Source organism: Perna viridis, chromosome 12, assembly GCF_037379345.1.
Source record: "Perna viridis isolate PV_CMFRI_1.1 ecotype Kerala chromosome 12, ASM3737934v1, whole genome shotgun sequence".
Classification (NCBI taxonomy): domain Eukaryota; kingdom Metazoa; phylum Mollusca; class Bivalvia; order Mytilida; family Mytilidae; genus Perna; species Perna viridis.
Genome location: NC_142456.1, coordinates 9,181,027 through 9,193,806, shown reverse-complemented (window position 1 = coordinate 9,193,806; position 12,780 = coordinate 9,181,027). Strand labels below are relative to the sequence as shown.

General features: G+C 35.1%; 1 protein-coding gene across 6 annotated transcripts in view; it reads left to right on the top strand.

The window, feature by feature from the left end:
- Positions 1 to 228: 228 nt before the first annotated feature.
- Positions 229 to 12,780, top strand: part of LOC148601106 (alkaline phosphatase-like) — a 29,604-nt gene continuing 17,052 nt past the window's right edge. For 2 of the 6 annotated variants that reach the window (XM_088556873.1, XM_088556870.1), the window contains exons 1-2: positions 231 to 450; positions 6,657 to 6,877. In XM_088556873.1, coding sequence (XP_088412999.1) covers positions 318 to 450; positions 6,657 to 6,877 — 354 coding nt within the window. In that variant the 5' untranslated portion in view covers positions 231 to 317. Of the gene's footprint in view, positions 451 to 6,656; positions 6,878 to 10,878; positions 11,034 to 12,780 lie in introns of those variants that run through there. The other 4 variants (XM_088556872.1, XM_088556871.1, XM_088556869.1 and 1 more) reach the window with 4 other exon arrangements.

Genomic DNA, 12,780 nt, shown 5'->3' with positions numbered 1-12,780 from the left:
GAAGCCATCCAACGTTTGTTAGTCTGAAATGTAAATCAGGTTCCTTTGGATAATTATTTCACTACTGATTTAACTGCTAAGATGATCGAACATAGATGAAGTAACTACAATTAAACCGTTTTAAATTAAGAAACAAATGCAAATCTTTACACAATTTAATCATAATGGCATGCGTATGTAATAAATTAAGTAAGCAGCATATTTTCGTTGCTATCATTTATGCAATGGGTGTTATCAATACTTCCTATTTCTGACAAAACACCAGCTTTTAAATGGACGCCTGACAGCACGGATTTAACGTACTTTGGTAGAGAAACATGGATCTTTCGTTTCAATTGAAGTTCGTGTTTATTTTAATTATTGGAATTACACTAATTAGACATGGACAATGCCTGCCTCCGAAAGAAAGAACACCAGATCGGGATCCACGATTTTCAGGAAATGGAGAAAGTAGGTTGATGTTATTAAACCTGTCCGTACATTTTAACTGTAGTGAATATTTAGGACTTTTATTAATGATATGAAGGTGTTATATTTCTACTTGAATTAGTTTATGTTAAAACTCAACATATTTTTGTCAATAAATTAAAAAAACAAAAACAAAACAAAAATGAAGTCGTTCTGTCACTTAATTTTGCATTTCAAATTTCGGGTTGTCCATACTCCAAATCATAGTAATTTGTATTTATTAGTATATGGACTAACTCAAAAAACGAGAGCCTGATCAAATACATGGCAAAATATTTCAACATTCAACAGATCTTTGGTGTACCGGTACGATCTATGCAGGAATAAACAACAAACACCAAATAATAGAAATATATATGTTAAAAAGGTAAATACCAGTGTATGCCATGTCTTTCGAGTGACTATAAAAAGTTAGAGGTGATACAAACAATGCTTTTTTGGTCTGCATATGCTATATTTTTACGTCACAATAGTCCTTTCTGTAATCAATGGAACAAAGTTATAGCGGTAATCAAAAAAGGTAATCCAGGGACAAAGACCAGACATGGAAAACAGACATACACAACAAAGAACATAAAGTAACTAAAATCATACATACAAAGTAACAAAAGCAAACGAAAAACTCGGAATCCACTAAAAACTGGGAGCATGGACTAGGTGCACCGGTGGTCTGTAACTATTTCTGAATAAGACATATCAATTACCAAGTGATACTCTGCAAGCAACACAAAAAGTCGCCAAAACCGGTAAATGGTCCGATTTAGCCTAATTCAGAAGCCGTTATTGCATATATAATTCATTGTTTACCCTTGACATAAATTTTTATCAAAATCGAACAAAGTTGAAATTTTGCCGGTTTTGACGGTCATTTTTCAAAAAAAAAAAATGGCGGCTTTATATTAAAAAATGAGGCCTATGATGTCAGAAAGTCAAGAACAGCATTCTGAGTTATTTTCATACAATTAATGAGTTTCATTGGTTTTATAGATTTTTTTTCATTTTTCCTGGTTTTGTTTTATGCGGCCATTTTGAAATCGACAGCCATTTTGAAAGTCAGGAAGTAGCTTGCACACCCCTTAGCATGCCTGATTTTTTTTAGGAAAGTTTGGTATAAATCGAATAAACCGCCTCCGAGAAATGGCCAGGACATCTTTACTTAAGAAGAAGTATAATAATAATTATAAGAATAATTAAATAACACTATAACAATAAACGTATATCCGTTACACACTTCATTTCGTGCATTATAAAGTTAGGAAATCGTTGCTTTGAGCAGATAATTCGAATGTCTTTGTGAAGATAAACCATGGACATCCCCAAAAATATTTTGTAACACAGTGTTAGCCAATCATTTGCACGATATGAGTGACGCCGACCCTCAGCTGCCTGTTCCCATTTCCGGTTTAAATTTCACGTTCGAGCTAACATATATACTCAATACTGTTAGACCAGGTTTGCACTCATATGTGGTATTTGTAATACACGAATGGCAGAGGGGTTTCTTAACGCTCGTGGCTATCATTTGGGGTATCTCACGTACGGTGTAAAGCATTGAAGCGTTTACAGTCTCCGGACATAGTCATTACTGTGAATGTGGTCATAGTGTATTCGAGAATATTAGTTGTCATGTGACCACGTTCATTCATGGATTATCCACGAGCAAGAACACACGGCATGTCGAATCTAAATATAAACAATCAATATTTCTCTTTGTATTTCATCTAGGATAGTAAAAAATACATCTGTGGCTTTACTTTCTACTTTATGCCTAATATGATGGTCTATTCATTACTCCAGCAGTGCTAGAGGTTGTTGGGCAAGATATTTTGTTGCAAAACATTGAGGCATTGAGGAATCTGATGAGTTGGGTTAGTTCAATTAGCTGCCCATTACTGTAACATGAAGTTTCATTGACTGTACATTATACATATATATAGACATTATGTAAACGTAAACGTACAGTGTACAAGTACATGTAAGTACATTCCCGAGGAGCTCCGACGATTTTTAGCTTTGCTATGTATGTATATGTTAGACTGCATGTACTAACAATTCTTAATATGATTTTTAATTAAAATATTTTTGTTTATGACTTCATGCCAATGAAGTAAAATTTGTACATGTACATAAAAATATAATTTTAGTCACATTCATACTTAAACATTTGTTAAAAGGGTGGGCTTTTATTAAGCATTAAGGCATTAATACTGCACAGGTAAAAATAACTAAGTTTTGTTAAATTGTGAAGAAGATTTACAGGATCTAATGCAATAGAGATTCTAAAGTTAATGACAGTGTTGTGAAGTACTGAATGTACATACAGGTTATGTTGGTTCTGAAACCAAATAATACTGGCAGTGCCTCCGGATATATTTTATACAGCTGCAAAACAAGTACTATAGTATAGGAAACATTTTGCAGGCTATTTAGAAATTGTTTGATACAAGATTTAGTTGAAATATTGATTTTGAAGTGTCAACTGTGAGCCAGTATCGATGGATTTAGCCTTAAAGTCCTTCATATACCGGTATTGTAATTTTGATTCATAAGAATTTTGTTTTTGTTTGTTTGTTTGTTGGGGTTTAACGTCCGAGCAGCAATACTTTAGCTATATTCAGACGATGAACATGAAATTGATAATAAAATGAACATAAAATGATGAAATGAAAAAGGGATGGGATACAAGGACAATGGGGTCGACAAATTTTGATTGCCACTGGAAATAGGGAGAGGTGGGTAGGGTCGGGCAATTTAGCCTCCTGTGGCGGAGCCCTATGATTCCTACTCCGAGAGAATACCACAGGAGGGGTCTTTAACGTGCGAGGAACATGGCATTTTTCCCGTTTTTTTGTTGGGCTTTAACGTCCGAGCAGCAATATTTCAGCTATATTCAGACGATGAACATGGAGTGATGATAAAATGAACATGAAATGATGATGGAATGAAAAAGGGATGGGACACAAGGATAATGGGGTTGACAAATTTTGATTGCCACTGGAAATAGGGAGAGGTGGGTAGGGTCGGGCAATTTAGCCTCCTGTGGCGAAGCCCTATGGTTCCTACTCCGGGAGAATACCACAGTAGGGTTCTTTAACGTGCGAGGAATGTGGCATCTTTCCCAACACGGTGCACCACTATGGTTTGCGGTCAGGTTTTCCGTATTATAACCTGACAACCCCAGCATGTAACACGCCAGGGGTACCCCATTCCACCGCCCGGGGCATAAATCCCAGTTGCTTTGTGGGCAAAGTGCCCTAGCCCCCGGCTAGGGTTCTGAGCACTATTTAGTCGCCCATAAGAATTTTGAATGTTTTCTGTTGAGTATATTCCTGTAAGTGGGAAAACAGTTACAGTTTTGCAGTTTTATTCTCTTGTGATAGAGAAGTGTTTAACTAGGACTCAGGTAAAACCAAAGACCTTATATATGTAAATTCTTAGCAAATCACATACACTGACTGCTAATTTGGTCCTAAGGAAGAGTAAATGACAGGCTTTATAATGAATTGAAATGGAAATCTGCATGCATATATAAAGGCAAATTTTTTATCGTTTCCTCCGCCGGACTCGAACTCGTACCGCTGTGACATCTAAGGCAATCACCTGGGGCACACAACCCAGTTGCTCTGTTGGCAGAGCGCCTAGCCCCCGGCTAGGTTCCTGAGCACTATTTAGACGCCTTTTACGACATGCTTAGCGCTGCTGCAGTCCTATTCTTTTGACACCCGGACCTGCACGGGGCTGATGACATGTATCATTAATTTGATCCTCTATCTAACATAATAACACCTAGATGAACTGTTCCGTACTACCATACATCCTGTACTAAGGTACAGCCTTAGATTATTCCTACGAGGAGGATTGACCCGACCAGCGAAAGCTAAATTCTTATATAGCCTAGCTGGCCGAGTGGTCTAGGCGGTGTTGCCTTAGATCTCACAGCGGTAGGAGTTCGAGTTCCGCGGAGTTAAAGGACGAAACATTTGCATCGCAAATTTGACAGTTCTAACATAGTTGGGAATTTTTCAGGCATTTACATATTTTCCCTGTATCAATTTGATCCGATGGAGCAATGTAGCGAATAGAGTCGTCACATTATAAGACGTTTATATATATATATATTGGTATGGTGCTGTTATCGTCGTCCATATTCATTTGGTTTTCGTGCGATGACTTAAGTGTTATGGTTGATCAATTGTTATGAAATTTTGATATGATTTTACTAACTTCTAAAGAAAGTAGTTTAATTTCGAGTCTATGGCCCGTACCGTTTTCAAATTAACTGATAGAGTGAGATTCCACACTATTGGTTTCTGTTAATCTAAAAAACTGAAAGTCCAGAATTTTACCAAGCTACATTGTAACGTACATAAAGTGAAATGGTCAATCCTTAACATGACATATCATGTTCAACACATACTTGCAAGAGTAATCAAGGGAACCAAGGTTATAGCGGTAATCAAAAGAATGTATTCCAGGGACAAAGACCAGACATGGAAAACAGACACACGCAACAAAGAACATAAAGTAACTAAAATCATACATACAAAAAGTACCAAAAGTAAATGAGCAACTCGGACTCCACTAAAAACTAGGAGCATGGACCTGGTGCACCGGTAGGGTAAGCGTCCTCTGCTTTTCTAGAAACACCCGCCGAGTTGCTCATAAAAAGTCAAGTCCGGGGTAGACAAACGAGGAAAGGAAAACTATGACCCGTTGAATAAATCAGTTTTCATGGTGCTGATGGATACACCATAACGATCCACAAGTTCATGATGACGACCATAAAACTTCTGTAGTGATGACTTCAATCTTGTGGCAACATAACCCTATTCCAGAAGCCTATTCTAGCGCGATACAAAAAGTCTGCGTAGTTTCGGCAAGCTCTGGCATAACGTATGAGTTGTGATATGAACACTCCATACGCAGGAGCCGAAGGGATGTTGCCACAGATGAAAGGAAAGTTGACAATTCTGAATGAAAAGTCATCACGTTTGTCGTAAAGTTTGGTCAATAGTTTTCCTTTACCATCGATTTCTAAGTGTAGGTCAAGATATGAGGCTGACTTCACAGTGTCTATAGTATCCTTTATCTCAAGTTCTTTTGGGTAGATGCGATGTATCAAATCCCCGAAATTAGGATTGTTTAAAGATAATACGTGATCTAATAGCGGAAACTGAGATTAAAGGATCTAGCCAAACGATATTCTTTCTTTCTGATCAGATCAGCTATAAAGTCAGCCTCATAAGAGTGAAGGAATAGGTCAGCAAGTGAAGGAGCACAATTTGTTCCCATTGGAATGCCGACCGTTTGTTGAAAAACACGTCCACCACACTGGACAAATATGTTGTCGATTAAAAATTCCAGCATTTTGTAAACATCTTCCTCTGTATATTTGGAAGATGATTTGGAATTATTTCTTACAAAGTATGAAGAATCTCTACCAAGAACTATATATTTGTATCTAGGTGTACCATCTATTTTGGAAAAACAACGATGTATAATATTTTTAAGTCGGGATTTTAACTGAGTATGGGGAATAAAAGTATACAGTGTTGAAAAATCATAGGTTTTAATGCTATTATATTCAGATAATAGTCTTGAACTTATTGTCTCCAAAAGATCTTTCGAATTTTTTAGGATCCACAATGAATTAATACCACTACGGGAGTAACAAGTGTTGTGGTAGGACTGCAGACCCTCTTTGACAGTTGTGAGTATAGGAGTTAAAAGTTTTGAAAGAGGTTTGGTGGTACATTTTGCAGATCCAGCTATGAAACGTTGTTTGTATGGATTCTGGTGAGGTTTAGGAATCCAGTAATAATAATAGAAATAATAGTAATAAGATGAAGAAACGGATCAAAAACAGTAAGTCAAAAAACTTCGTTTTTGCTACTAAACTACGTGGGTTTTTGACATTGCATAAATCACCTCCTGTCTAAAGTTTTTAAACTAATACTTATCACTATGCTGCTTGATAATGCGTGTACTCACAGCAAAGGAATCTGTGGCAGATGCAATCAATCAAATTATTAAGTTCTATTCTACTGTTCGATTAAGACCTTTGTAGTTGAAACGAAGCAAATATTAACATGAAATCATTTAAAATTGCTGTATAGTTTTATTATAGTCTTGTGTTTACATGTCATTGTCCTTGCATATCTTTGTAATAAACTTTTTCTCATTTATAGCACCTTCGTTTTGGAGAAATATTGCAAAAGATGAACTTAAAAAATATTTGAACCTACCGAAGATTAATCGAGTTGCCAAAAACGTCATATTCTTCCTTGGGGACGGTATGAGCATTCCCACCCTTACAGCCGCCCGGATACGACAAGGTCAACTCAAGAATAAAACTGGAGAAGAAAATACACTCAGTTGGGAAAAGTTTCCAAATATAGCCTTGTCTAAGGTTCGTTTAAATCCTTTTTTGTAGAAGATTTTCTCACCCATGTAGCATTGTATCAACTATGGCTAAATCAGTTTGTTCTACAAATTTCATTGTCAGTATTCACCCTCTGATTTTACTTGATATTGATATCTGGACCTATATTTTGATATCTATGATAAAAGGAAACTCATGACAAAACTATACAACAAACGCGATGACTTCCTATTCCGTATTATCAGCTTTTCTTTCTTATGTGGCAACAATCCTTCAGCACCTATGTATGGAGTTTTCATATCTCTACCCATAAGATATGCCAGAGCTTGCCGGTTACTTCGCGCATTCATTTACATAAATTTAACGAGTAGGTTCTGGAACAGGGTTATATTGCTCCAAAAATGAAATTATTATTATTTGGTGGTCATCATGAACTCGTGAATCGTGTCAGTGTTTTCACCTGCACAATGAGAGCCGACTTGTTGATCGAGTCATAGTTTTCGTTTCCTCTTCGTCTACCCCGGACTTATCATGCAACGAGACATTCAGCGGTTGATTCTATAAAAGCAGAAGATACTTACTCTACCGGTGCACCTTGTTCATGTTCCCTGATTTGGCATAGTCAGAGTTGCTTAGTTCCATAATATCGGTGGAGCGTTACCGGCAACCTGTCAAATCAAATTAGTACGAATAATCTGCCTGAAATGACGAAATTCGAAAATGATTGTTTGACCATTTAACACAGGCGCAGATCATATGTACCTTTTCTTTTTAAATTATGTTCTGAAAAGAAAACAATGAAGGAATCACTGATATGATATTACGCACACTTTTTTATATCAAGCTGAAGGCTGGGTTTGATTTTTCTTTATGATAGCCTCGGATACCCCCGCTAGTCAAATCATCATCCAGAGTAACACGGCGATAGATCGCCAAAAATGTGTTTATTATTTATTATTTTAAATATGTGTTTCTTGCTACCTGTATCAGCAATAGAATCAATACATATAGTTCCTAACATAAACTAGTGAATATTATTGTAATGAAGAGTATGGCCAGCCAAAGTGGACAAAAATGAGTATCTTTTAATATTAAAAAAGGATTTTTTAATATTACAAATTCATTTTCTAATAATTCTAATCATGAGATTCTTCATGCTAATAGCCGTTTTTGATTGGCCGAGAACGTTGTTGCCCGAAAGTTCATACATGCATGAACTTCGCCAGATCGTTCATACATGCATGAACGCCAGTGAACTTGAAACCAATATGGCGGCCGTGTAGTTCTAAAGAGAGTGGCAACGAACTGAACGGCGTAATATATCCGTAAGAATAGTTTATTACATGCACATTGATTTTACCGGTCAAGTTTGTTTACAGAAAGTAATTTTCAGCTCTGGGAAAGAAACCTATAACTGAGTCTGACTGAACCCTTGAAAAAGCCTTGTTGTTCTTTCTTGTTGTATTTCCTTAGAAATTGACTTTCTAATATTAGAAAATGGGTTTGTTGTATTCAATTATGATTTTTTTAATACTAGAAAATCATTTTGTAATATTAAAAAATGTGACTGATTTAGCAATATTGTAAAGTGATTTTCTAATATTACAAATTCAATTTGTAATATTACAAAATGTGTGATGTTTTGTAATATTACTGAATCAGGAATTTGTAATATTAGAGAATGAATTTTTAATATTAACAAAATGTTTTCTGGTATTAAAAAATGATTTTGTAATATTAAAAAGTATGTTTACTAATAGTACAAGATAAGTGCTTTTTTTAATATTAAAATATGATTTTTCATTATTACAAATTCATTTTCTAATATTACAAATTAGATTTCTAATGTTACAAATAAGATTTCTAATATCACATAACACATTTTTAATATTAAAAATCTATTGAATTTCTAATATTAAAAAGCGACTTTGTAATATTAGAAATTCATTTTCTAATATTAAAAAATGGATTTGTCGTATTCAATTACGATTTTTTATATTAGAAAATAATTTTGTAATATTAAAAAATGTGACTGATTTTACAATATTACAAATTCATTTTCTAATATTACAAATTCATTTTCTAATATTACAAATTCAATTTGTAATATTACAAAATGTGTGATGTTTTAAAATATTACTAAATCAGGAATTTGTAACATTAGAAAATGAATTTTTAACATTACAAAATGAATTACTAATATTAAAAAAATCTTTTCTAATATTAAAAATATGACTTTGTAATATTAAAAATTCATCTTCTAATATTACAAAATATTGATTTTTGTCCACTTTGGCTTGCCATAGAAGAGATAGTTAACTCACTATAATAAGACAACTGCCTCATTAGATTGCTATCTCCGCGGGATTAGGTTCCAATCTAGCTCATATCAAAGAGATAAATAAGATGATTATTTGAACCTTAAACAACATTTCATACCTGTAAATACTTGTGTAAACAATATCTTGTTATAGTAAATCCTTCATGACGAATAAATGTCGCGTTAATGATAACGACATATATTCTTTTTTAATTTCTCATAGTGAGCCTTATTGACTTGTTTTTTCTAAAAGTTTCATTCTTTTTTTTTCAAACAAAAAATATTTCACGATATCGGCACACAAGATACACCCTGATAGCACCTTTATTGCATACTACGTACACATTCCCCTGCTGTCTGATACAAATACTTCCACGCTTAACCGTTTGTGATATATTTATCATATTTACTGATTTTAGAGTACACAGGGAATCAGTTTTGAACAGTAATCAAAGGAACCAAGGTATCACAATGGTTATCTCATTTAAAACTTACATTAAAAAATACGAATGTTACAGAAAGACAAATGTTTCGTGCTATATGTCAAGGTGTTGAGCTTTGAATGGTGATTTTACGGGTTTTTGTCCTTTTAAATGGAATTCTTAATGAAAATAATAAATATGTACATATTCAAACACTGGGAGGGCGTCCTATCTGTAGATATTTATGTTTGTTTGTTTGTTGGGGTTTAACGTCCAATATAGCAATATTTCAGCTATATTCAGACAATGAACATGAAATGGATGATAAAATGAACATGAAATGAAAAAAAGGATGGGTCACAAGGATAATAGGGTCGACAAAGGTTCCTACTCCTATCGAATACCACAGCAGGGTTCTTTAACGTGCGAGGAACGTGGCATCTTTCCCAACACGGTGCACCACTATGGTTTGCGGTCAGGTTTTCCGTATTATAGCCTGACAACCCCAGCATGTAACACGCCAGGGGTACCCCATTCCACCACCTGCGGCACACATCCCAGGTGCTCTGTGGGCAGAGCCCCCTAGCCCCCGGCTAGGGTTCTGACCACTATTTAGTCGCCTTTTACGACAAGCTTAGCGCTGCTGCATGCCTATTCTTTTAACACCCGGACCTGCACGGGGCTGTAGATATTTAAAATCACTCAATATCGCCTAGAAATTGAACCACGAAAATTCGGGTCATGAACAAGTTGGTAAATATTTGTGACTGCAATGAATTATTTTATTTTTTGATAATTGCATACACCGTTCCCAGGATTATTAAGGAAAAAATGTTTCTGAATCTCTTCAAATGGGAAGCGATTAAGAAAGATGCCAAATGTCGCCACTTTGTCTCCTTTATAAAAATAACTGCAATTATATGTCACTCCGATACTTCCTTGTATCTAAATGTCATCAGTGTGGTGCTTGTTCGTTGTGAGAAGTTAAGCGAGCTACAGATTTTGTTTTAACCAACCATTTCCATCAGAGATTGCTGTAACGAGCGGAGCGATTGCAGTTGTTTCCAACTCTTTCTTGTTTTAGACTTATGAACTTTCCTTGTCGACCTTTGACCTAGAGTTTATCAGTTTGGTGTGTAATTTTGTTATCATCCTTTGATAAATGATAACAAAACCAACGCGGATGAATTTACACAATTACAATCGAAAACCCAACAAATGAAAATCTTATTTTGGTCTATCCATTTTTAATCTCGTATCATAAGAAAAAAAATGCCGGTGTCAAGCGAGGGAACGTCCATAAACAAAAACAAAACCGGTTACATCACAAGGACAACAGACTAAGAACAAGCCGTAAAACATAAAAAGAAATAACAAGTACGCATAGACAGAAAGCATAAACGAATTGAAAACCAGGGGTGAACCATATGCTTGTTTAAAGGTACGTGACTTAAAATTGGAAGAATATATAAATGTAACATGTAGATCGCTTGGCAGATTAGAAATGGAAAGTCCATATCAGTTAATCTTGTCAAGGTGATGGCCGTTAGACTGTTGGGGTGACAACTTGCAGTCACAATCAAATCGATGAGCCCTACCTAGAAAATCGAGAACGCATAAAAGTTGAGAAACAACGACTTGAGCTGCTAGATCGTTAAGTGGATGTTTGCCAATTGAGGAATCCAGCTTTCGTCAAGGAGTAATCAAAGGAACCAAAGCTATAGCGGTAATTAAAAGAACGCAATCCAGGGACAAAGACCAGACACGGAAAACAGACATACACAACAAAGAACACAAAACAACCAAAATCACACACACAAAGCAACAAACGTCAAGGAGTATTTTTGAAAATTTACCTCGCTTGTCAAATTCGGATAAGAAGCAAACTTCAGTTTGCCTGTGGTGTTCTTAATTTCAAGATCTTTGACGTATCTTTCGAAATGATCGTAGGTTACGTACAATATTAGTATTCAAGGTTTTGTTAATTTCCTTTATGCCTGGCTGACTAATTGCAGTCAGGCTGAAAAAGAGGAGCAAACTTATTCATTTTTTTTCTGCCAGTTATATCCTCTATACTCCTCTTAGGGAGATATTGGACATTCTGTAGGTGACAACCCACCCACGAGATGACAGAATGGAAACTATACTAAGAATGCTTAATGTTAGCTAGATTTAAAACACCACTGAACATTCTCCAAATACTAGGGCTCTTTTAACGATGAAATTAACAAGATAGTGACAATATGATGCATAATACAGCTTATTAAGAAATTCTGAGACGTGACAACATCGCAGTAATAGGATATCTCAACTTTAAAATGTGAACAGAAAACACAGGAACAAATGAGATAAGGGAAACCGGCTGCAACAGGTAGCGACATATTAATCTTTTACCTATTCCTGCCGACGCTGATCACAAACAAACCTGATTACCAGAAAGATGCTGACGATAAAGTATTCAGAGAAGACCATTATGATTTCAGAAAGAGCAAGTCATGCAACATTATATTTAAATTACAAACAAATGAATGGAAGTAATCACCTTACGCCAACTTTATTCATTTTTGAAATACTCCATCCTCACATAAAAAAAATATCTAATGAAAATGAAAGAATAGGTTCAGAATGATAAGGAAAAACAAAGGCCATGAAAATTGGCATTTACAATGTAACAAAACTAAGTAACATTTTGAAAGCTACAGAAATTCCAAATAGAAACAAGTTTATAATATATAGGAGCAATCCAGGATAAATTTTATATCAACTTTATGAGATATAAGCCTTATAAAAACGGAAGAAAATTAAAAAAAAAAAGACTAAAGGGTGTCTGATGCTTTCATCATCTGTATAAATATTGTTTTGCTGTAGTAGGATTCACATCTTCCTATTCTAATGTACATTTACCTGCACTTCAATTCCTTTGTCAAAGAGAAGTCTCGATTTTAAACTTACTAAAGACCTTTTGATGATATCTGGAAGTAATTATTATTTCCATAAAGTGTGTACGGATGTTAGAGAGAAGTATATTCATGCACACATAGGTCGTCTGAATGCTTTGATAGGTAGATCAGGTGATTGATATATGTTGTTATGCAAATTATAAGAACGTACATAAACATCGCAAATAACTCATGCGTGCCCATTATTTGTGTAAGAACAAATCATCTTGCCTGACCTTGTAATCACTT